This window comes from Patiria miniata, unplaced genomic scaffold, assembly GCF_015706575.1.
Source record: "Patiria miniata isolate m_02_andy unplaced genomic scaffold, ASM1570657v1 HiC_scaffold_14, whole genome shotgun sequence".
NCBI classification, from domain to species: Eukaryota; Metazoa; Echinodermata; class Asteroidea; order Valvatida; family Asterinidae; genus Patiria; species Patiria miniata.
Genome location: NW_024037052.1, coordinates 5,532,689 through 5,558,882, shown reverse-complemented (window position 1 = coordinate 5,558,882; position 26,194 = coordinate 5,532,689). Strand labels below are relative to the sequence as shown.

The following is a 26,194-nucleotide window of genomic DNA, read 5'->3' as shown; positions in this document are numbered from 1 at the left end:
TGATAACATGGATCCCTTTCATTAATTTTTTGTTTTCACATGAGTGGAAGAACATTTTCGTTTAATACATGCTTCATTTGTGTATCAAATTTAATTGATTTTTAATAGAAAAAAAATTAATCCAGCTGGTCACTTTCTTTTTGACATGTCCTGTATTTGATTGGTTGCTTGATAATTTCGACCTCAGTTTGATGTTACTCTTTTCATCTGGATACATTTCCATATATAACCAATAATGAATGATGCAGCTTAGACTTTAATGTTCTAAATTATTTCATGTATATGGCTAAGGATGATCAATGAAAAGGAAAAAAAACTATTAATACATTGGATTTGCTGCATGATGACATTACCTAGTAAAAGTGAAATAGAATGATTCATGTTCTTAACGCTGTTAAGAAAGCATTTACGAATCCGATTGGACATAAACGAAGCGCTCTGCGCAAACATTTCACTGATTGAACTGAAATGGAATCGAATGCTCTTGTAGCGAAAATGAATCGAGTATGCAGAACGATTTGAAAATTCTTTCTAGCGGAATTGAACGCACATTGTACAACGGCGGATCCGGGGGGGGGGCAACGGGGGCCATGGGTACCCCCCCCCCAAAAAAAAAACACCCACAATTTTTCTTTTTAAGTGACGTCGCCAAAAAGGCAACCACTGCGTACACCACTATCTTTTGCTAAAACAATATGGTTAAAGTGGTCAGAAATTGCCTCAGATCGCACAACAGAGCATCTAGAATCCACAAATTTTCCGGGGCCTTTAAGCGGGCCCCGAATCCCACGCCGTAAATTTTTGAATCACCTTTTTGGGGGAACAAATTATTTGTTGCCCCCCAAAAAAAATGTGTTCTGGATACGCCCTTGACACTGTATCGAAATTAATTAACGCTTTGCGAAATTGGCCCGGAAAACCTATATTTCTCACGCGCACCCTGAAATTGATCCCTCGCAACCAAAAACATTAATTATGACCACACATTCACAAAGTCGTTCAAACACATCAATTAAAGACAAAAAAGCATTAACATGACATCTAATTGCAGAGCAATGTTTATTATTAGGAAAATTAAAAGCAGTGCAACACTTTTTTTTCTATCTAACTGTGCTCAGGAAAACAAATGTAAATGATCTTCTAAAGTTTGATTCCAATGATTGAATGATACAATTTTATAAATTGATTCGACAAAACTTTTCAGTCCCATTAACTGAAGCTGAAAGGCCATATTGTCATTGTTCATTCACAATGGCTAGCAAACTGCATCGATGCGTCGAAGTATTTTGATCTTTTGAATGAAAGGCTATCCTTAAATAACCACTGTAACCTAGACCGGAAATTGCAAAATGAAATTAGTTTTTGATAAGGCGGACACAATGGTTGATTCTATGTCCGTCCACCATTATATCTGCGAAAAGGCTAAGTACACCCCTTCAAATTATGAAAAGGTGCATTCTTTTAGAATTTCATTTCCAAATGTGGTTTTTTTTTTTGGGGGGGGGGGCTTCAATGTGTGGAACAAATTTAATATGGAATATCAATCATGAAAATGATTATACTAACAGCTTCGTGATAGCGAATGCAAAGTTAGAATAGACATGGACTAAAGAACACATTTTCTACTTTAATATAAGCACTGTTATAGAAATACATTTGAGCATGGTACGCTTTCGGTAAATTAGTAACAACTGCTCTTATGTTGTTTAATCTCAACTACATGTATTAGTCAATTAAACTATATTCTTTAAATCAAAAGACGCTTTTTTCCCCTCATCTTACATTCATAAGCGATTATCAAAAATAAAACTATCGTGACGCTGAGAATTTAAGCCTCTAAACACCGCAATATTGCAATAATGTAACAAAAAAGAGCAAGAGATGAAAGAATTAAAAGGAAAAATATTATTGAATTGCAGAAAACTATTGACTTAATTCGGATAGGATGACTAGGAGATAACATGTTGACTTGGGTTAAAAAAAAATAAGACTGCACCTTTTGGAGCGCACTTCTTGCATGGAATATCCGGATATACAAACATATCGGAGCAATACATGAGAAAATAGTTGTAAACCAGTGAAATTCTCTAATCAAATGTATTAACAACGACTACACCGTGGACTACACATTCTATAAAAAGTAGACAACATGTGGATTGCATGCGACCCAAACCGTTGAAATTATGGTTTGTAAGTAATCTGAAGCACTGCAATTAGTAATCTCAAGTTAAAAAGAGCTGAGACGTATTTTTAATATCCCATGTATATTTGTTTCACGATATCAATATTACGCATATTTTGTAAGGACACCGACTACCAAACAGAACTTTGTTGGTATTGGTCCTTCTTAGGAAAAGTGTTCTTTCGCAAACCGCATTGTGAATTAGACAAGGAAGAAATCTAGTTTGTCTTTGTAGGAATCAACATGCTACATAACACACGGCTTATGAAGCAAGATATATTTAACACAGCGAGTACAGGAATTTATAAGAAAAAAAATCTTAAAATGAACCAAATTTGCAAACGCTCAAAATAAAACTGTCAAACTAATTATCATGAAATATCCTACGTGAATAAGTACGTATATGATAGGATTATGCATTCTGTGAAATCGTTGCGCTCAGTATGCTGTCATTTTAGAGAAAAGAGGAGTTACCATCATTTCCTCGCGATGGTTAGGACCGAACTTTTGCGCTTTAAACGGAAACATAATGTTTTCATCGAGAAAAATGAAGATGTATTTTCACAGTTTTCTAAAATTAAAAGTATAATATCTTCAGTGAGATGACAATTTTGCCTTTTTTTTTTTAAATAACCTGCCTCGGATTTATCATATTGTTGTTCCTTGCATCTGTAAAAACATCTTTTTATTTTGCACATGGCGTCATTACCATATGTGATACAAGATGAAAGAAAAAGGATGCTCTCAAATTAAAAAAAAAGGACGACCTATGCGAGACTACAAATAACCTTATTTGTTAATTATTTAAATGAACTGTAAACACTTCCCCTCACCACCACTTCCTGTGCTACATGGCATGACAGTGTATAGCGCCCTCTGCAAGATAGAATAGGCTACCTGAAGAGGGCGTTACGAGGGTCATACCATTCTTACTTTGTCTTGATGTACTCATCCTGCATGGCTGGGATAAGCCCCTTCCTGAAGGTGATATCCAGCAATTCATCCACGGTTTCGGTCATTGGGTACTGGTGGAGAGCCCACTTCAGGTAGGTTTCGAACTCGTTCCAATCCACCATGCCGTCTGCATCCATGTCGATGGCCTGTAGAGCTTTCATGGTGTCGTTGCAGCGGTAGCAGGAGAAGTAGGGTGCCAGGAAGCCGTTGTAGAAGGTGTCGAACTGCAGCATGTTGTCTCCCTTCACCTTGTCCTTCAGATCCCATTCATCCCAGATCTTACGGACTTCTTCTAGCAGATACTTGGCATGCGGGCTTCTAACCTCGAACTGGTCGATAGCATCTCTCATTGGCTGATTCAGACTCCCTCCAGCACGATCAAACAGCAGGGCCAGGCCAACCATGCTCATGTACTCCTCCTTTCTGTACATTCAAAGCAATGGGACGAAAGTGCCATAAGCAAATACATAAGCCTAGCCTTTAATCTATGCCAACTCATGCATGCGGATGAGAACAGGCTTTTCCAACATAATGGGAACGATTTGGAAACAGTGCTGCCGTCCTAAAGACAGGTACAGTGGATCGAAGGATTTCAAATTGTCTTGAAATATTATTAAGTCTGTATAGAAAGTCTCCTCGGTGAAAATATTATTCATACGCCGATTCCTAGAAAGGGTAAGAGTGACATTTCAAATTAGTTTTAGGGGCCTACATGCATGGGCGTACAATTTGTATAAAAGAAATAACTTTTTGTACCTTCCCGTTCGGAGGTCTTCCAGAATAAGCTCCTTCATCTTGTGGGTCAGCTCCAAAGTGAATTGTGGGTCGTTCCCGAAGAGATTGATTAGGCGCTGCTGGATCATCTCTTTGCTGGCCATGGTGGTGATTCGCACAGGAGCTTCCTCCCCGAAGAAGCTTGCCAGGTCAAACTCCTCAGGATTGAGATCAAAGACGAAGTCAGTTGCTCGGGCACCGAAGATCGGCTGCCTGCTGTGTGGCTCCATGCCAGTGGTGATCTTAGTCACGTTGATGGCAGCCTTCCTCAGGTAGGTGCAGTTAAACTTCTTCAGGACCTTCTTGTTGCCCAGGCGGATGAGATTCAGCAAGGTGACACAGGAAGGGGCGTTACCCATAGCGGCACCTTCAGAGCAGACACTGGCCCAAATGCCATCAGCTCCATCCATGAGAACCTGAATATAAATTAATTCATTATACAAGTATAATTCATGCATTTTAGAAGAATTTCAGTCAAATGATGCTTTATAAACAAGCACGCCTGTATAAAACAGCTTGGTCAAACTAAAGTATTGTTTTTGATTTTACAATTTGTAAATGGTGCAGGCTGAGTTGATATTGATCATTATTTCCACCATACAGTATGACTGTGCTTTTAAAAAGCTCCAGAATTATTTCACATCTTTAATTCTAACACATACCTTTTTTAAGATTTGAATATAAGAAAATGAAGAATATTGAACTTTAAAGCAGCCATATTTACACTTTCATCTTTTCTGGACAGGTACGAAGTTACCATGCAGCTACGCTAGGGTCAACTTTGATTGGTACATTGGGTTTTGGGTCAGTTAATTTCTAGGTAAAATGTCTCACTTTAACTAACCTGCAGGGCTGTGACATCACAGTAGCCAAACTTCTCGTGAACGTGGACCAGCAGGTGCCCTTTCCATTTGTGATCATCCATAACCTTACGGATGTACCTGGCCCACATGCCACACTCTTCTGGCATTGACTTCCCTCGGGGCTCTTCAAACATCATGCCGAAGGGGCGACGATTGGGCGGCAGGTTGGCCAGGAAGGAAACTACCTCAAACGCCCGGTCAGAATGGTCAGGCATGGTGTCTGGTAGGTCACGGAAGCTGTACATCACCTTGGCTTTCGGGCTGAGATTCTCGAAGCACCAGTTGTTCCACTTGTTGAGCAACTCGCACATGTCCTTGATGGTGAACTTGTTGAAGTCGTAGACCCCATCACCCAGATCCACCTCGAAGATCACAGAGTACAGGCCAGCAGGTTTCAATTTCCGGATGCCCACGGGTACATTTTCGGTGTCTGGGATCTTATTTTTGATACCTAGAGGTTAAACAAAAAATACTTCAGGATAAATGTACTTAGATTTTCCCCCTTTATTTGTTGTTGGTTTAATGTGAAATTTAATTTACCCGAAACAGGGTAAGCAATGAATCATCTATTGATGCTGCTGTCATAATATTGATGACAATGCAGACAAAATGATAATGGCTATAAGAAGAAGATAAAAGCACCTCAATATGGATGTTGCACAACATGTTTATGTACCTTCAGTGATCTCAGAGAAAGCCCACAGGCCTTCTGGGTCCTCTCCTCTCTCCTTCAGTTGCATGATGAAGACGTCGTCCACGCGAGTCATGTGCGAGAAGGAGGCCACGATGGTGTTCTTGAAGCCGCATTGCTTGACCTCATTGTAGATCTTCCACTTGCTCTCCAGGGTGTGGCCCCGTAGCTGCCCCACGGTGCTCTCACGGATGGAGTTGTCCAGCACGAAGATGTCCAGATCGCGAAGGACTTGGTACTTCTCCAGCGCCTTGGCAGAATCCTTCTTGTAGTTTTGAACCAACTGCTGCATTTTCGAAGCCATTTTTCTTCCACTGACAGCTACGTACGTTGATCAAATATTCCTGCATTTGGAATGAAACAGAGTCCAACAAAAGAAGATTAAAGTCTGCTGATTCCAACGAACTCACTCTGTGTTAAAAAAAAAAAACACACCCCCAAAACTGTGCAATATAGACAGCTGTCCAGGCGGATGGGCCTGATGCTGAAAAGTGAACATGAAAAACTGCAGCAGAGTGTAACATTAACATCATGGAAGTGACTACTTGCGGGTTTCAAACAACCGAAATTAAAAAAATAAAAAAAATAAACACCATCCCAACACTGAATGTGTTGGCAAACAGGATGATTGGGACAAAGTTATGAATAATTCAGTGGTTTCGATCGGGTCAGTATGTTTATTCATGAAACAGAACAATGATATCAAGAGCAGTGTTATTATTTAGTCAACCTGTTACATTAAAGCATCTTAAAGAACGGTTGTCGTCGAGCCACCACACGGTAGCGAGATGAGCTATGGATACAAAGATCCCTGGTTCAAATCCATGTCGTTGCTGCTAATTTTCATCGACTATTTTTCTTCTCTAAATTTACCGTTGAGATAATTTCAATTGAAGGGAAAAAGAGAACGAGAACTTAAGTATCTTGCAATGATTCAAAGGAAAAACTGAATTATGCATGACTTGGCCTCAACCCCCCCCCCCCTCCTAGGAAAAAATACGCGCCCCGCTGAGCCCATGTTAAATCTTTTGACTGTTTTCATAATTAACCTAGAGTCGGCGATGATATCGGCGAAAATGAATAAATATATTTTTAACCAAAAAAAAATCAAAAACTTTGTGAAAAAAATGTATAAAGGAACTTTAACTGCCACGAACAAAACACTTGCTATAGCGTATACGAAAGTCATCACGGGTTTCGCAACTTCTAAGCCACCTGTACGTACGTGCAGGGGTTGAAAAAAATTGCTGTGTGCAAACAAGACCAATACAATCATGTTTTCAGTTTTTGCATGTAAGTTGGTAATGCGTTAACGGCGAAGGCGACATGTTGCTTTTGTTATTCAATACGTCGTTCATTCATAAATCAGTACAACAAAATGACAACCGCTTTCCATCGAAACACTCATCTTTTAACCAATCAGTTTTTTTCAACGCTTGATCTAGCGGTGGCTGCGCAGCCAGCTTGCGATTGCAGCGTATGTGGCACTTTGGGTATAGGCCCTATGTGTGACGTTGTTTGCGCGTCAATTTTGTTTTACTAATAAACTCATAATTATGCACGCATTCGCACAAACTGGTCCAAAAATCGTCATAGGCATTACTTTCTGGCCTAAGTGGTTTTTTTAGGGCACAAAATAAACACTTTAAAGATTGCTTTACGGTCCCGTGCGCAGGAGGGTGAAGGAAATCAGCAGGGCTCCTTTCCGCACAACTGGGATAAAAGAATAACCTTATGTTTGGGGGAACCCATGCACCCAATTTCACGCCGAATCGCCTCTTTGAATCGCGCACTGCGGAATCAGCCCGTGGTCCAGCCACCGTGAAGCCTTGTTATCACAGGATGAGTAATAACAAAAACGAAACCCAAATGTCGGGACTATTGTTTTAGTGAAGTTCTGCATGTTGCACTTTTAAAATCTAGGATATGAAAGCCCAATTCATAAGCTTTCTTTTAGTACAAGAATCATTCAAATCACTCATGTACTTTTCAACTTACGGAAATTTAAACACAACCAGCGTCTAAAGTTCTGTCCATGGATCACATAAAGGTGTGCGTGCTTTCAGCAGAACGAAAACAATTCACACACGTGATTTGTTTTCCTTTTTCTGAAAGAACACTTACCCTTTTTTTTTACAGGTTTCTGCCTGAAATGACATCACAATTTTGCTATATGGAAATTCACATTAGCATTAAAACCAAAAAGGCACCAAAATACCCTTGAAAATGGCAAACCGAAAATTGAAAATAGGGATACATGGGACACAAAATGTACATTTTGAAACTTTGCATTGTGGTAGTGTGAACTAGTGAGATTTGCGGTGACACCATGTGGAAAATCTCTTTTGAGAAGAAGTGTGAATCTGAAAAGAACCGGGCTTTTTTCTGGATTGCATAAAAAAAAATACATTGCATGGGTCCTTCAAAGCGCCTTTTAAAAACTGTCAATTGATTGCATGAAGATTCAAGCACATTAAAAAACTAATGTTGACGTGTGTCGGATACCTTGACGGCGGAGTTATTTGGAACCATGGGCGTCGCGAAGGGGGGGGGGGGGCAAGGGGCGCTTAACAAAAAGGAAAAAGAGGTGCGAAGCAATATTGTTATTATTTTAATGGGGGGGGGGGTGTTCCCCTGTCCGCCCTCGGTAAAACGATCAATTGAAAATATGTGGAAAAAGTTGAGGAATTTTGGGGGGAAATGTGCTTTGCCCTCCCCCCCCCCGAAAAAAATCCTGGCGACGCCCAAGCTTGGAAATTGGAACCGTTCACTTTTGGTGGGTACAGTTTTACACTGTTATTTTGGTTGTGTACTATATGAACCTAGCAACCAGTTGTGTAAAAAAATTGAAAAAGTTGTGTAATATTTTACGCAAGATGTGTAAACAACAGTTTACACAACGGGTTGGCAAAAACGTTCAATCTTCTTTCCCAGAAAGCAGAAAACTGAAATGGAATGGCAACGACTTCAACAGGATGTCAACAGCCAAACTTTGCGGGATGTACAAGTGAATAATCCGGTGCCCAGATCCGGGTTCGTTGACACTTCGATATGTTCGTGATAGCGCGGGTACTTCTGGTGTGAAAATGTTACTTCTTTTTTTACAACGAAGTGCCCATCATGTTTGCTATCAATCCTTAAAAAATGGATATACATGTATTTAAGGCTTGCATTTAAGAATTTCAACACCAGGCATTATAATGAACAGATAGACGTCCTGCCGAGGATATGCACTCATGCGAGGGTACAGCTTTGCTGCATTATATTTTTAATGTGACGGTTACCCGATCTGTGATCCATTGTAAGCAGTCAGGATAGTCTAGTCTTACCAATTAAATGTCATCATCCTGAGATAAATATGCCAGGATCTCAAGTCTGATGGCACCTCCAGATTATAATAGGGTAAACGGTAAAGGGTTCGTTTTTCCTCTTTCTTTTGACGATTTTAAAACGATAATTGATTGGACGGTATATGTACACGGATCTACACATGACCGATGTGATGTGCAAATGTCAACGTATGAATGATCGGAGACTCTCGCTTGTGCATGCATTTGGAAATGGTTCGGGTTATTTAATACGGTCGTTTTTGTGGAATTGTGTTCGGAGTTACACAAAATATTTATGTCCCTTGCGTTCAGTGGCGTAGCCACGGGGGGGGGGGGGGCGACAGCCCCCCCCCCCCCATGAAACCTTGTCGCCCCCCCAGTCGCCCCCCGCCCCCTGAGATTTTGAGTTTCTAAAATAATTATCCAATGTTCCAGCGCCCCCCACTGAAAAATTCCTGGCTACGCCACTGCTTGTGTTGCGTTGGTAGTGTGCCCTCACCTCGACATTCGTGCACGTTGCGGTTTTTGTTCTCTGTTTGTGGCAGGTTTAGGGGTAAGGCTTTGCGGGTACAGAATTTTAACAAACCGTATAGACACGCCTAGCTCATGGCCTCTAACACTTCTGGAGCAACAGTGCATTTTGTGTGGTTTACAGTTTCCAATAAAACATATCGTCAACGTGAAGTTCACACAGTTCACTTGAACTTGAAGGGAGGGCAGGGGCACAGCTCCCATAACAAACTTTATCTGTGACGTCAGATTTGTCTCTCTTTCTTCACTCACGGTGGGTTCTTATTTACATTATTTTAGCCCAAAGAAATCTTAGCCACCCTTGCCGCCTACATGATCTTCAGACATCGAACAGAAATGAATCTCACGCATTCAGGATATGACAGTAACTCCACAAAGTCAACCATGAGATACAATACTTATGTTTCGCCAGCTTCACACCTTCGTTTCCCTTTGCCTACATGTATTTTAAAACAAACGGCCCTTAACGTTTCTCTTTCCACATGGCAAATTCTAACATTATACCCGATGTATAGACCGATTCATACATCATGCGAATTAAAGCGCCAGGCGAAATGGTTCTAGGTCACGGTAAAGGGCACAATTGAACCACATTTATTTTGAACCAGACTTGGATTCGGGTACTTGAACTTGTCGTAAATAAACATAATAGCACATGTATGTGACTAGCATACCAGTACAAGGCTAGTGCTTTGACGACCGTTCATACAATCATATGCAAATATGTTTTTGTACCAGAATGGCCTGTTTGCAGAGTAAGCAGACAATATAGTTTGTAGGCCTACCCTAGTAATTTTCAGAAGTGTAAATAGGACTTTATCCTTTGGATTTTGCTCGTCTGTAATTTTGCAGGATTTTATCAGTAGGATTTTACACACATTTTGCCCTTTAGAGATCGGTTCTTCCAATTGTCCCAAATAGGCCTATAAATAACGGAGTCTGTAATGCGAGTCAAGTTCAATGAAAGGTCAAAAAATGTAACAACGGTCTCACACAAATTACACCACCCCTGTAAACATCGGGTAGGCTTCCTGTTCATGTGTATAGTCAGAGTTATCCAATGAGCAAGTCTCCTGTATAACGTCTGATATGTCTAGACATGCACTGAGCCGCGCGCCAGCCAATCGGAGTCGACTTTACTAAATCGTGACGTCATTTTATTCCCAAATCAGGACCAAATTGTTTGATTGGTCAATTCGAACGCAGTGTTTTGTAATACAACAACAGCCGGGCGCATTATCGCGTAACATGATACAGAGCGCGTGACAGAGGTGATTTTTTATTTCATATTTATAAGAATATGTAGCACCAAAAATAATAATGACTGGAAAGCCAATTTCATGAGCTACTTTTGGATGAAGAAAGTTACTGAAATTGGTCAATCCGTTGAAAAAATCACCATTTAAACACAATGACTCTAAAACCTGTCTCGTCCAAAAATGCGATTTTAACAATCGTCGTCACAACTGTCTTCAAACATCACCAGCAATGAAATCTTCCTTTAAACGTTAACAATATGCAACAAAGTCCTTTTGAAGGCCCGTCTTTTAAAACAGTAGATTTTATAAATCATATTTTTTGCCTAACCAGGGTTGTTAATCAAAAAATTGTGTGCTACAGTTACAGTGACAGTTGTTGAAACAAATATTCTGTGTCATTTTCTTTGTTGTTCAAAACAGTTAAAACACACAATAAATATATTTTTTGGACGAGACAGGTTTTACGGTGATGATATTCTTTGAACGGATTGACCAATTTCAGTAATTTTTTCATCTAAAAGTAGCTTTTGAAATTGGCTTTTCAGTCATTATTATTTTTGGCGCTACATATTTTATTTTAAAATATGAAATACATTTTTTGGGGTTTGGGTTCCGCTTTTTTTGACTCACCCTGTACAACACGTAGCGTTTTCAGGGCCAACTGTGTTGCGGAAGAATTACACTGAAAAGTGTGGACCACCGGCATGCTATAGTGCGAAAAGCTTCTTTCACTGTAACCCCGGCCTACACACATAGCTTAGCATTGCATGAACGCTTTTACCGAACATTCAATGAAACCGACAGTCGAAAAAAACTCTTTAGTATAACACTACATGAATATCGAGAAGTAGATTTTCATTCCAATGTGTTTTTGAAGGAAACCTTGTGTGTGCACAGTGTTCTGAAAGAAAAATGGGGAAAACACTGATTCAAATTTTTATTTGGCAATTTGACTATTTGAGGGGGGGGGCGGGAAACAGTCTGGTATGCTTTTTTAAAACCGTCGTGATTCGTCGGCGAATTGCCATGACTACTGGATAACTATACCGCTAAAGGCACAGAATTCAACGGGTTTTTTTTTTCCCAATTTAGCGGTCACACTATCGCTGGGGTGATTTTCAAGCGAATAAATAATTTCGATCTTAAATTGATTTTCGGCTCCCCTAGCAACGGAACTATCCATGCACAGGCCATATGTACAAAGTGTGACTGATAATATGGAGGTAGTCCAGTATTTCAGTCACATGAGACTAGCAGACAGTGGTCTATGTGATAAAAGAACAGTTATTTAGAAGATACATTTATGCCACAAAGGATAAGGCTTACTAGACAGAGGGAGAACATTTTTACATGGTAAAAATATTGTCCCTTCAAAGTGATTTTAGTTAGGCCTACAGATCACTTGGCCCTATTTTCGTGTTACAAATGAGCACGGTTTACAAATGAGTACGGTTTGGGAGAAAATGTGCTTTGCCCCCCCCCCCCCCCGGAAAAAAATCCTGGCGACGCCCAAGCTTGGAAATTGGAACCGTTCACTTTTGGTGGGTACAGTTTTACACTGTTATTTTGGTTGTGTACTATATGAACCTAGCAACCAGTTGTGTAAAAAAATTGAAAAAGTTGTGTAATATTTTACGCAAGATGTGTAAACAACAGTTTACACAACGGGTTGGCAAAAACGTTCAATCTTCTTTCCCAGAAAGCAGAAAACTGAAATGGAATGGCAACGACTTCAACAGGATGTCAACAGCCAAACTTTGCGGGATGTACAAGTGAATAATCCGGTGCCCAGATCCGGGTTCGTTGACACTTCGATATGTTCGTGATAGCGCGGGTACTTCTGGTGTGCATTATCGCGTAACATGATACAGAGCGCGTGACACATGTGATTTTTGTATCCATTGTCTATGACGCGCAACGGGTGAATGACCAAGACCCGATATAGAAAGCGCCCGCTGATTGGACAAAATCTAGAGGTCAAGCGGCGGTTGTCTTGCCTATTAATCAGCGAATCTGCTCACATATATACATAGACTAGTTCATGTGTGTGCTGGAGTGTAGGTTTGTACAGGGTGAGTCCAAAAAAGCGGAACCCAAACCCCCCAAAAATATCTTTCATATTTAAAAAAATATGTAGCACCAAAAATAATAATGACTGGAAAGCCAATTTCATAAGCTACTTTTGGATGAAAAAAGTTACTGAAATTTGTCAATCCGTTGAAAAACATCACCATTTAAACACAATGACCCTAAAACCTGTCGTCGTCACAATTGTCTTCAAACATCACCAGCAATAAAATCTTCCTTTAAACGTTAACAATATGCAACAAAGTCCTTCTGAAGGCCCGTCTTTTAAAACAGTAGATTTTATAAATCATATTTTTTGCCTAACCAGGGTTGTTAATCAAACAATTGGGGGCGGGAAACAGTCTGGTAAATATCAGAGACGATATATGCTTTTTTAAAACCGTCGTGATTCGTCGGCGAATTGCCATGACTACTGGATAAACTATACCTCTAAAGGTACATAATTCAACGTTTTTTTTTCCTATTTAGCGGTCACACTATCGCTGGGGTGATTTTCAAGTGACAAAATAATTTTGATCTCAAATTGATTTTCGGCTCCCCCCTAGCAACGGGACTATCCATGCCAGGCCATATGTACAAAGTGTGACTGATAATATGGAGGTAGTCCAGTATTTCAGTCACATTAGACTAGCAGACAGTGGTCGATGTGAAGATACATTTAGAAGATACATTTATGCCACAAAGAATAAGGCTTACTACTTACTAGACAGAGAGAGAACATTTTTAAGTTGTGAATGCGGCTAGGGGTTGACTATAGCAGCAGTCTATATAATTACACAAGACGTCTTCTTCGGAAGTGGTGAGTCGCACCCGCTGAAGTCTAAGGTTGAACAGCACTCAAAGAGTAAACATGCACACACATTGAATTCAGGAATACGACTGGCGTGACCGTGGCTTGCATCGAGCTGATGTGCGCCCCGGACACGCCCCGGACCGTGGTTTATTGTACTCATGTTACGTAATCGCACTTTACTACATTCCTCCCCGTTATATTTAGTTGTTTTTTGTTTATTAAACACGAAAGTTAACTTTGTACCTTCAAAATACATAAGTAAGTTTTTGGTTGTCGATTCATTTTCTCGAAATCGAAATCTCTGTTTTTAAAACACAAAAGTTTACTTTACACCTTCACAATAAAATAGTAAAAAGTAAAAATATTGTCCCTTCAAAGTGATTTTAGTTAGCCTACAGATCACTTGGCCCCATTTTCGTGTTACAAATGAGCACGGTTTACAGCATTAAAAACACACATTATGGAGGCACTTACGTGTTCTGTAAACTGCTGTGTTAAGCGCCTGTGCTCGAAAGGTATGACGACGTGGCCTACGCAACTGAAATGTAAGGATGAATCTTTGGAGTACATCCTATATATCGTCAATCGTCAAGGCAAATCCTTGTTCATAACAATGACGGGACCTTGCAGTACCAGTTCATGAGGGAGGTCATGACACTTTTAATACCCTAAAATCCGGGGTCATCCTTTTGCTCAGTTTTCATTGTACCTCTCTTACCGGCACAGACGGGGTTGATTTGAGGCCCAGTCATGGATAATTAAGTAATTTCCATCTGGCCAGTATGTTTATTCATGAGAACAGAACAATGAATGATATCAAGAGCATTGTTGTTATTTAATCAACAAGTTACAAAGCATTTAGAGAACGGTTGTCGTCGAGCAACAGTGGCACACCCAAGAAGGGGGAGGGGGGGGGGCTCGGGGGATTGAGTTCCCTTAATTTACGAAATTTGTGCAATGTGTTAGTTACGGTTTTACACACATTTTTAAGGGGTTTATTGGTTAAATTAACATTTTGGAAACACCATCCTGATATGCCGTATCTATCCACCATATGTTCGTTAAAATATTTCTAGGATCATTGAGAATAAACCTTATGCGTTAAGGCGGAGCCAGAGGGGACGCTCTCACTGGTGGTTTGAAACAACTTCCCCAAGAAGGACGGATGTCCGAAAGCTCGGGTGCAACTACTATCCGGTGAGCACGGTTCCACATTTTTTTTTATATTTTCATGCCAGAGGGCAATGGTTTTGTATCGCTTGATGGATATGGGCACAATGCATTCATTGTTACGAAATTGAAGTAACAAAGCACACCCACAACGGATGAGGTCTATATCATTCGACATCTCGCGCGAGTGGTTATACATCGGTAGGTACGTTTGCACGTACCGTTTCCAGGAACCTACGTGCCTTGAAGGCTTGCCGGCTACTGGACTAGGATCGCGTGACTTGTATTGTTCATCCATAAATTGCTTCGTTAAGGCGAGTTGGCACATTCTTGAGGGTAAAAAAAAATGATTTGGCTTGTACAAAAATGGACTATGCCTTTTTAGCTTCGGTATGACGGAGAAGTGGTTTCCCGTTTCAAAGTGTTTTTGAAGGAAACCTAGTGTTGGCCGAGAGAAAAATGGAGAAAAACAAATGCAGATTATGTTTTGCATGCCATTTACTAATTTAAAGTATGTTCAACAGTGCTTCAGGTTTTCCTGATAACATTTTGTTTTAAAAACTTCGCAAAATTAGTTTCTACTTGCCACCCTCTGCGGCATCTTCAAGACTACATGTATAAACTGTTTATTCTCTATAACATTTTTTAAGTAACAAAATAGGCTGTAACAAACCATCATTACAGTCACATTACATGGAGGTCACGAGAAACGAAACTGGAATTTTCAAAAGCAAGAAATAAATGCAAGACAGGCAAACTAACGAATTGGGATGGACGATCAAATATAACAAGCACTACTAATGACGGAATGACGAACAGTAACAGACAGTGATCGATGTAAGAACAGTACTTCAGACGATACAATAAAGCATTTTAAATACCACAAAGAATAAGGCATTTGACAGAGGGACAAACTTTTCACGAAAGAAAAAAGAATCCTAAATCGATTTTGATTTTGCCTATACAGAGAACTTAGCCCCATTTCGAGTTACACAATTAGTAAGGTTTATATCAGCAAAGCTATTACCATAAAAAATCTATTTTAATGGTTGAACTTACGTGTAAGCGCCTACCTTGCTCGAAATGGAAATTAACGCTGTTATTATATGATGACGTGTCCTATAGCTGCGTTCAACTGAAATGTAAGGATAATTCTCCCGACTCAATCACTTATATCACGCCACGCGAACAGCCTCCCACCGTCAAGGTGTGTCAGACAGCTAATAAAAGAAGGAATTTTAATAACAATCAGGACGGACATTTGCATACCAATTCACGCATAGCGGTGAAGGCCACTTTACCCTAGCTCTATATAACAAAGTTCTCAAGGACTACGGTATAGGCTAAACCAGTCAGCCGCAAATCCGGCCGACTCTTAAAGGGAATATACAACATTTGCAAACATCGAAAAATAAAACTACCAAGTTTTTGCGAAATACCTTAATAGGATGTTGGTAAATGACAGTCTAAAGCATCCTGTAAAATTATGGAACCAGGTATACTGTCATTTTCAAGAAAAGTGGTATTTTGTATCAATTTCCAACGCTGATCGGCCGATCAGCGTTGGAAACAACTAGCTTTTTTTTCAAATACTGGCCCCAATTGACCATTGCACTTGTTTGCAATCGATTACAAACCTATGAACGGGTACGAACCAGCTAGACTGGTTCCCTGACCTTACAATTCCCCAATGTATGTAAACTGCTCTGTTTCTTCTTATATGGAGTCAGGGAGCCAGACTACAGGAAAATGATCGTTTTTCTTGGTTTTTATAGCATTTTCGAACCCAAAACCTCCAAAAAGTCAGTGTAACTATATTTGCTTTATATTTCCAACCCCCCAATTCCATCCATTTCTGAAAATTACAGCAAAAGCAAATGATGTATATTCCCTTTAAACTATTCATCGATTTGTCTTACAAGGGCGCAACACTTAAGGACTCTCCAAAACTTAAAGGTACACATCATTTGCCTTTGCTGTAATTTTCAGAAATGGGCGGATTTGGGGGTTTAGTTGTAGCAAATATCGCTCCACTGACCTGTTTATTAAAGGTTTGTGTACATGGATGCAGGAAAAATTAGACAAAACGCTGTTCTCGTAGTCTGGTTCACTGACCCGACGCTTCAGACCAAACCATCGAGATATATATGTTTTCAATATATAAAAATAACTCTATGGACGAAACTGAACAATTATTATTTAAAGACGCCAGGGAATAGTCAAGGCAGTGACGAGGTAGATCATGTCAGGAATAAAATTCAAAGAAAGAACGATGCACGTCCCCTACACCAATCGGCCGCTCCGCACGGCGGAAGCTCACATGCGGGCAAACGGCAGCATTCCAAGCGAAATTAAAGCGCCAAGCGAAATGGTACCAGGTAACGATGAAGTATGAAGCCCGGGAAGGGACAGGGTGGAATTTTTTTTTGGCATTTGCTAATTCGTTCGCACGAATTACTAATTCGTTCGCACGAATTAGTAATTCGTTCGCACGAATTAGTAATTCGTGGGAACGAATTAGTAATTCGTTCGCACGAATTAGTAATTCGTGCGAACGAATTAGTATTTCGTGCGAACGAATTAGGAATTCGTGCGAACGAATTAGGAATTCGTGCGAACGAAATGGTAATTCGTGCGAACGAATTAGCAAATGCCAAAACAAATTTCCACCCTGTCCCTTCCCGGGCTTCATAGTGAAGGGCACTATGGAACCTCATCATTTATGTTGAACCAGACTTGGATTCAGAGCATAATAGCACTTGTACGTGACTAGCGTACCAGTACAAGGCTAGTGCTTTGACGACCGTTCATACAATCATATGCAAATATGTTTTTGTACCAGAATGGCCTGTTTGCAGAGTAAGCAGACAATATAGTTTGTAGGCCTACCCTAGTAATTCTCAGAAGCGTAAATAGGACTTTATCCTTTGGATTTTGCTCGTCTGTAGTTTTGCGGGATCTCATCAGTAGGATTTTACACACATTTTGCCCTTTAGAGATCGGTTCTTCCAATTGTCCCAAATAGGCCTATAAATAACGGAGTCTGTAATGCGAGTCAAGTTCAATGAAAGGTCAAAAAATGTAACAACGGTCTCACACAAATTACACCACCCCTGTAAACATCGGGTAGGCTTCCTGTTCATGTGTAGTCAGAGTTATCCAAGGAGCAAGTCTCCTATATAATGTCGGATATGTCTAGACATGCACTGAGCCGCGCGCCAGCCAATCGGAGTCGACTTTACTAAATCGTGTACTAAATTTTATTCCCAAATCAGGACCAAATGGTTTGATTGGTCAATTCGAATGCAGTGTTTTGTAATACAACAACAGCCGGGCGCATTATCGCGTAACATGATACAGAGCGCGTGACAGAGGTGATTTTTTTTATCCATTGTCTATGACGCGCAACGGGTGAATGACCAAGACCCGATATAGAAAGCGCCCGCTGATTGGTCAAAATCTAGAGGTCAAGCAGCGGTTGTCTTGCCTATTAATCAGCGAATCTGCTCACATATACATAGACTAGTTCACGTGTGTGCTGGATTGTAAGTTTGTACAGGGTGAGTCAAAAAAAGCGGAACCCAAACCCCCTAAAAATATATTTCATATTTAAAAAAATATGTAGCACCAAAAATAATAATGACTGGAAAGCCAATTTCATAAGCTACTTTTGGATGAAAAAAAATTATTGAAATTGGTCAATCCGTTGAAAATCATCACCATTTAAACACAATGACCCTAAAACCTGTCTCGTCCAAAAAATGCGATTTTAACAATCGTCGTCACAATTGTCTTCAAACATCAATAAACAATATAACAATATGCAACAAAGTCCTTTTGAAGGCCCGTCTTTTAAAACAGTAGATTTTATAAATCATATTGTTTGCCTAACCAGGGATGTTAATCAAAAAATTGTGTTCTACAGTTACGGTGACAGTTGTTGAAACAAGTATTCTGTGTCATTTTCTTTGTTGTTCAAAACAGTTAAAACACACAATAAATATTTTTTTTGGACGAGACAGGTTTTACGGTGATGATATTCTTTGAACAGATTGACCAATTTCAGTAACATTTTCATCTAAAAGTAGCTTTTGAAATTGGCTTTCCAGTCATTATTATTTTTGGCGCTACATATTTTTTAAAATATGAAATACATTTTTTGGGGTTTGGGTTCCGCTTTTTTTGACTCACCCTGTACAATACGCAGCGTTTTCAGGGCCAACTGTGTTGCGGAAGAATTACACTGAAAAGTGCGGACAACCGGCATGCTATAGTGCGAAAAGCTTCTTTCACTGTAACCCCGGCCTACACACATAGCGTAGCATTGCATGAACGCTTTTACCGAACATTCAATGAAACCGACAGTCGAAAATAACTGTTTAGTATAACACTACATGAATATCAAGCCAACACACAAAATAGGCCTCCCGCGCAAGTTAGTATGCGCAATTTGGCGAAAAATAAACACGCAATGTTTGGAAATTTCGTATGCAAAAAAAGACCCAATTCAGAAGAACAACTTCCCCAAGAAGGACGGATGTCCGAAAGCTTGGGTGCAACTACTATCCGGTGAGCACTGTTCCACATTTACTTTTTATATTTTCATGCCAGAGGGCAATGGTTTTGTATTGCTTGATGGATATGGGCACGATGCATTCATTGTTACGAAATTGAATATTAACAAAGAACACCCGCAACGGATGAGGTCTATATCATTCGACATCTCGCGCGAGTGGTTATACAGTACATCGGTAGGTACGTTTGTACGTACCGTTTCCAGGAACCTACGTACCTTGCTTGCCGCCTACGGACAAGCCTTGAAAGCTTGCCGGCTACTGGACTAGGGTCGCGTGACTTGTACTGTTCATCCATAAATTGCTTCGTTTAGGGGAATTGGCACATTCTTGAGGGTAAAAAAAATGATTTGGCTTATACAAAAATGGACTATGCTTTTTAGCTTCGGTATGACAGAGAAGCGGTTTTTCGTTTCAATGTAATTTTGAAGGAAACCTTGTGTTGGCCAAGAGAAAAATGGAGAAAAACAAATGCAGATTATCTTTTGCCATTTACTAATTTAAAGTATGTTCAACAGTGCTTCAGGTTTTCCTGATAACATTTTGTTTTAAAAACTTCGCAAAATTAGTTTCTACTTGCCATTTATCTTCAAGACTACATGTATAAACTGTTTATTCTCTATAGCATTTTTAAGTAACAAAGTAGGCTATGACAAACCATCATTACAGTCACATTACATGGGAGTCACGAGAAACGGAACTGGAATTTTCAAAAGCAAGAAATAAATGCAAGACAGGCAAACTAACGAATTGGGATGGACGATCAAATATAACAAGCACTACTAAATAATGACGGAATGACGAACAGTAACAGACAGTGATCGATGTAAGAACAGTACTTAAAGCCAGAGTCCATCAGTTGCAGCTATCCAAAAAATAACTGGAGTATTTATTGTTGAAAAACATGCTTTGTTGAGAGATAGTAAGTGGACTAAACTCCATGTTAAATTATTCTTTCTGGCAAGCTGTCATTTTGAAGAAATCAACGAAAGAAGGCCCTTTCCAACGGTGCGTCTTAAGAAGCACTGTTGGAAATTTCCGTTAGTAGTTCGTTTTTTTCAATAGGCGAAGTGTGCGCAAGCGTTGGTACCGACGCACACGCGCGCACGGTTGCTATAATTCGTCGGATCGGTGCGTGACATCGCGTAGCTGCAATCGGCTCAGTGAGAACGTGTCTCGGGCGCTGAATTCAGGCACAATTCAAAACATGATTCAGGAACTTTTGATTTGAAATCGAGATCCTAGAATGTTGTTTTTCTCGAAATATACAGCTGAAGCTGAGCTGAAATGTCACCAGGTTAGCTGTTCAGCACCCTTCTTTAGAATTTGAGCAGTTTGTTGCTTCAAACGAACAAAATGCGCAAATTACAAATGATGGACTATACCTTTAAGACGATACAATAGAGCATTTTAAATACCACAAAGAATAAGGCATTTGACAGAGGGAGAAACTTTTCACAAAAGAAAAAAGAATCCTAAATCGATTTTGATTTTGCCTATACAGAGAACTTAGCCCCATTTCGAGTTACACAATTAGTAAGGTTTATATCAGCAAGGCTGTTACCATAAAAAATCTATTCTAATGGTTGAACTTATTTGTAAGCGCCTACCTTGCTCGAAATGGAAATTAACGCTGTTATTATATGATGACGTGTCCTATAGCTGCGTTCAACTGAAATGTAAGGATAATTCCCCCGACTCAATCACTTATATCACGCCACGCGAACAGCCTCCCACCGTCAAGGTGTGTCAGACAGCTGCAAAAAGGAATTTAGATAACAATCAGGACGGACATTTGCATACCAATTCATGCATAGCAGTGAAGGCCACTTTACCCTAGAATTGAACTTGCCATAGCTCGGTGTTTTTTCGTAGTGCACTTTACTCCATTTTTACATAATACTGTGCAGGGGCGCAGTCTGGGGCAGGGGGTTAACATTTCTTTAAAAGGGCACTTACAAATCTTTGCTGAAATCTAGACCCTGTTTTTCTTCGTACAATAGGGGGAGGGGGGCTGGTACCATCTTCCGATGGGGCGCTGTTCAAAATCGACGATTGTGCAATTTACTCAATCTTTACGCATAATGTTCCATCGCATTAATCGTATCTCTTCTTCGCTGGCAGCAAGCAATTCGTTTAAGACCGAGCACAGTAATAGAACGATTGCATTCAGCAGCCATCTTTGAGGTCACGTGTTTTGTTATGTTAATCAGTTAACAATCAATTTACAAGAAGTCTATAATCGGTTTCTTCCTCGGATTGCTGCAGTGTGCGAACGATCTATAGCTAAAGTTATGATACCGGTTCTGCAAACGAGTGTCCAGTGTTATTGTCCGGAATATTTGTAGCTGTATCAATTTAGTTTTGTTTGTTTGGCCCGCCATATGCGGGCTCTAATTTGCATAATCTGCATTCCTTGTGGGCTTAAGACCGCACCCATACCATGTGTTTGATTGTCCAAGTTATTCAAGCGTATCTCTATATAAATGAAGCGCTTTCTCAGCCTCCCCATCAGGTGAACTCACACACACCGAGTACGTATATCCTGCATCCTTGCGCAATTCCAACTTGACTTGGTGCCCTCCCGCCCTCCCGATCCCCGGGCAAAGTGTATAATGTACATACATGTATAAATATTTTTAATTTTTGGTATGTTTTGTGGCCGCTCCTTTTCTCTCTCGTTCCGAATTTTGTTTTCAGGCATGTCGTCTTTTGAGTCGTGCTTCTCCTGCGGAATGTCGGGCCATTGGTCCAGAAATTGCCCCTACTCCTTTGGATCCAACACCTACTCGCGCTTCCGGACCCAGGCAAGATCCACTCCAGCCGTCCCTTTCACCGGGTACAGACCACCATTCTCGTCATGGCACGCCCCATCTTACCAGATGCAGAGAGCATTGCCTCAAGCAAGCCAGCATGGAACCACCTCGACAGGGCCGTTTGACACCGCCAGTACTAGCAACGCCTCAGCATTGCCCAAGGCACAGTAGAGACAATGTTTGCAAGAAGTTTGATGACGTTCTTAAGGTACATTGTTTCCCCCGAATGGCACCCTTACAGTCTGATAATTTTCCAGTCAAAGGGAGTTTAAAACAACATGTTCAATTCTGGCGTGATATCGGTTCCCCTGACATGATTTTGTCTATCATTGGGTATGGTTATGTAATCCCTTTCATAGAGGAACCCCCTCCGATGTTTCTCCGAAATAATAAGTCGGCCTTACGCGAGGCCAAATTTGTAACAAATTCCATTTTAGATTTGCTGGCTTCATCCCGAATTTCAGAAAAGTCTCACCCTTCCTATGTAACCAGCCCCTTATCTGTCGCATGTTCGGCTTCCAAGAAAAATAGACTTATTCTTGATCTTAGTGCCCTCAACAAATTCATACCAAAAAGGCACTTTAAATTAGATGATTGAAAGTCGGCTATTCAATTTCTCTCGGCAAATGCTCTCATGATATCTTTTGACTTGAAATCGGGTTATCATCATTTCGACATCGCCCCTGCTTCTTAACGTTATTTAGGATTTTCTTGGCGCATTAACGGGGTGGACAGATATTTCGAATTTACTGTCTTGCCCTTCGGGCTCACATCTGCCCCTTACATATTCACCAAAGCTCTCAAACCATTGGTCACTCATTGGAGGTCATGCGGAATTTTAATAGCTCTCTACTTGGATGATGGTTTTGTTGTCATCCCTCGCCCTAAGCAATCCTCAGAACACGACCGGATCGCGTTAGGTGTCGCTAACCATATTCGTTCTGATCTTCTAGAAGCAGGATTCGTTTACAACATTTCCAAGAGTAATTGGAGTCCTGTCTTTACTATCGACTGGCTGGGTATGAGATGGGATACCGCGCAGGGTACTCTTAAGGTACTTGATCATAGGATTGATAAGATTAAGAGATCCATAGAACTACTTTTACAGCAACCTTCAATTCTCACAATTAGGGACTTGCATTCATTCGTAGGTCAAATTATTTCGTTGTCACCTGTTGTAGGTAGTATTACGAGATTAATGACTCGTCATTGTCAGATGACAATCGCAGCCGCTTTCGATGAAAGTGATCCAGTCGTTCTTACAAATATCTGTTTATCTGAAGTTAAGTTTTGGAGAGATAATGCCCAAAATTTGAATGTTCGTTTTGTTTTCGCTCACCGAGTTGTGAACAAGATCGTTTGCTCAGACGCCAGTTCCACCGGTGCTGGTGCTATAATTTGTAACGACGTCCACACAGCCCACAAATTGTGGAACGATACAGAATCAGTACAAAGTTCCACTTGGCGCGAGCTTGAAGCTGTTCGTTTTGCTCTGTTGTCCTTTCTACCTTTGATTCATGCCTCCGAGTTGAAATTACTTACCGATAGTCAGTGTGCAGCAAAAATTATCGAATCCGGGAGTATGAAACCAAATCTAAACAATCTGGCCGTTGATATTTTCAATATTTGTCTCCGTAATTCAATTCGCATTGACGTCGAGTGGATACCCAGGGCAAAAAATGATCAAGCCGATTTTGTCAGCAGAATTCTTGACACAGATGACTAGTCTCTTACAGATGAATTTTTCTCCGTCATTAACGCTCGTTGGGGTCCTTTCACAATTGATTGCTTCGCTACCTTTTACAATGCTCAGCTGCCTCGATTTTATTCCCGTTTTTGGAACCCAGGCTCGTTGGGCGTAGACGCTTTTGCTCAGAACTGGCATGGTGAAAATGCCTTGTTGGTCCCCCCTGTAGTTTTAGTGTCATCCACCCTTAAACACATGCATCATTGCCAATGTAAAGGGGTCCTAATTTTTCCTTGGTGGCCTTTGCAACCTTTCTGGCCTTTACTGTGGTCCCATTACCGAACCTGGGTCAAGGACCTCATTACTGAAGTAGGTTATCTCGCACTTAAACATGGCAGAAATCAAAACAGTCTACTTGGTTCAAGTGATTTCGTCGGCTCCGTAGCAGCAGCATATTTAGATTTTGCTTCAATTTAATCCTTTCTTATTTTAGTTGATGTTAATATTGCAACTTTCATTTAACTTTTCTTTTTCTTTGTGCATACAGATCGTTCGCAACCACCCCTTTTGGCTTGATTTTCCACGCCATTTTCAAGCTCAGAAAGAATTAATCCTGTTAGACGCAATTTTTGCTAAATCTGAGGGTACGGTTAAAGCTTATTTCTACAAATGTCGTCAATTTTTGTCCTGGTTAGAGTCACAAGGTATTCCTCTGGTGCTCCCCGTTTCTGAAGAAGTGTTAGCAATTTATCTGTCGCACACAAAATCACACTCAGACTCTGATAGTGTTTTAATTTCTACCGCTGCCTCATTAAGATGGTTGCATTCATTGGTTAATATAAAAAGTAACCCACTTGATTCACCCATTATTCAACATGTCATCGTTAGCGGTAGGCGTGAACTACATCATCCGCCTGTACAAAAACAGCCAATTTCACTTAGTCGGGTTAAAGCAATTATCGACCTTTTCGCAGGTCCTGAGGCCTCGCTTTTAGAGCTTAGATCAGCCTGCTACGTCTCTCTCAAATACGCTCTCCTTTTTCGACATAACGAGATGGCCGGGATGAAAGCTAACCACTTATCTGAACTGGCTAACAAAAAAGGTATTTCTATTTTTATACCAAAATCCAAAACCGACGTTTTCAGAGACGGTAGTACTGCCTTTCTTTGCGATACATTGGACAACTACTCACCTGTTGCGATTTTACGTCGATTTTTAGAAGCTGCTGGTATTAATTTGGGTCAAGACAAATATTTGTTCACCCCTGTTAGATATTTGTCCGGTACGAAAACGTACAAAATTGGTGCTGATAGACCCTTAAGTAACACTAGGTGTAGAGAGTTGTTTTTTTGAAGCCCTTAGGCGCATAGGTGTAAGCGATCCAAAGGTATATGGTCTTCACAGTCTGAGATCAGGCGGGGCTTCCCACCTAGCTAACAAACATGTTCCTGAAGCATTGATAATGCAACATGGTCGCTGGAAGACCTCCGAGGCTAAAAACAGATACGTCAAATGGGATACCAAAGAAAGATTAGACCTGTCACATACACTTTTCAAAGAGTAATTGTCGAATATTTCACTTCTGGTTATACAATGTATACAATATTCTATATGTTCTTTAGGGGTTTTCCTTTTTGGTTGTGTGTAATAATTTGCATTACTACTATTGATAGTCAGCAGTACTTATTAAAATTAGGTGAGATTTTTGTATTAACAAGTATAAGGATCAGATGATCCGAAACGGTCAAGTGACCGGTCCAGTATACGAGTTATATTTATTATTTATGATTAGAGAGTCAGCAATACTTAATTTAAATTCAGTGAAATTCTGCATTAACGAAGTAAGGATTAGATGATCCGAAACGGCCAAGTGACCGGTCCAGTATATGAGTTATATTTATTATTTATGATTAGAGAGTCAGCAGTAATTAATTTAAATTCAGTGAAATTCTGCATTAACGAAGTAAGGATCAGATGATCTGATACGGTCAGATGACCGGTAACGTGTTTAAAAAAAAAACAAAACACACACACAATTTAGTGGTCAGATGACCAGGAGTTTGCTAAACATCAGCGAATCAAGTTGGTGATGAGTGGTTCAGGAGGATCAGATGATCCAATATGGACAATTAAGATGAACAGTTAAATGTATAATTCAAATTCATGGACAGAATTTCTTTATTTTGGACGTTAAATCATAATTTTCATGTCTATCATAAGTGGCATCTCAAAGAAGAAGAAGAAGTAGAAGAAGTAGAAGAAGTAAAACTATCAGTGAAAACTCGGTGTTTGTGATCCCACCATTAACCCATGCTGCAAATAAATAATTAGAAACAAATCCAATTGCCTCCGTTTCCTTATTATGGCGGTCCATTAATACTAAACTGCTTTTCATGCGTATGAGCGAAGCGAAGAAGCATGAAACACAAAGTTCTCAAGAACTATGGTATAGCCTAAACCAGTCAGCCGCAAAATCCGGCCG

At 40.2% G+C, this 26,194-nt stretch overlaps 2 protein-coding genes across 6 annotated transcripts in view; one reads left to right on the top strand and one right to left on the bottom strand.

Moving 5' to 3' along the window:
- Positions 1–1,029: 1,029 nt before the first annotated feature.
- Positions 1,030–26,194, bottom strand: part of LOC119721951 — a 34,947-nt gene continuing 9,782 nt past the window's right edge. Inside the window, exons 1-6 of one of the 5 annotated variants that reach the window (XM_038191907.1) lie at positions 15,694–15,830; positions 13,939–14,002; positions 5,450–5,808; positions 4,755–5,224; positions 3,893–4,326; positions 1,030–3,559 (exon numbers count right to left, since the gene is read on the bottom strand). In XM_038191907.1, coding sequence (XP_038047835.1) covers positions 3,112–3,559; positions 3,893–4,326; positions 4,755–5,224; positions 5,450–5,768 — 1,671 coding nt within the window. In that variant the 5' untranslated portion in view covers positions 5,769–5,808; positions 13,939–14,002; positions 15,694–15,830 and the 3' untranslated portion in view covers positions 1,030–3,111. Of the gene's footprint in view, positions 3,560–3,892; positions 4,327–4,754; positions 5,225–5,449; positions 5,809–13,447; positions 13,574–13,938; positions 14,003–15,693; positions 15,831–26,194 lie in introns of those variants that run through there. The other 4 variants (XM_038191908.1, XM_038191906.1, XM_038191909.1 and 1 more) reach the window with 4 other exon arrangements.
- LOC119721952 lies at positions 21,735–25,737 on the top strand. The gene is made up of 3 exons (XM_038191912.1): positions 21,735–21,742; positions 21,909–22,232; positions 24,259–25,737. The coding sequence occupies exons 2-3, from the start codon at positions 22,122–22,124 to the stop codon at positions 25,063–25,065; spliced, it is 918 nt and encodes a 305-aa protein (XP_038047840.1). The 5' UTR covers positions 21,735–21,742; positions 21,909–22,121; the 3' UTR covers positions 25,066–25,737.

What these genes read in the sequence shown, in the direction of transcription:
- LOC119721952 (XM_038191912.1), top strand. Translation starts at nt 22,122, where the DNA reads ATGGAACCACCTCGACAGGGCCGTTTGACACCGCCAGTACTAGCAACG. An exon ending in AGTTTGATGACGTTCTTAAG is followed by an intron (nt 22,233 to 24,258) that starts GTACATTGTTTC and finishes TTGTGCATACAG; the next exon opens with ATCGTTCGCAACCACCCCTT.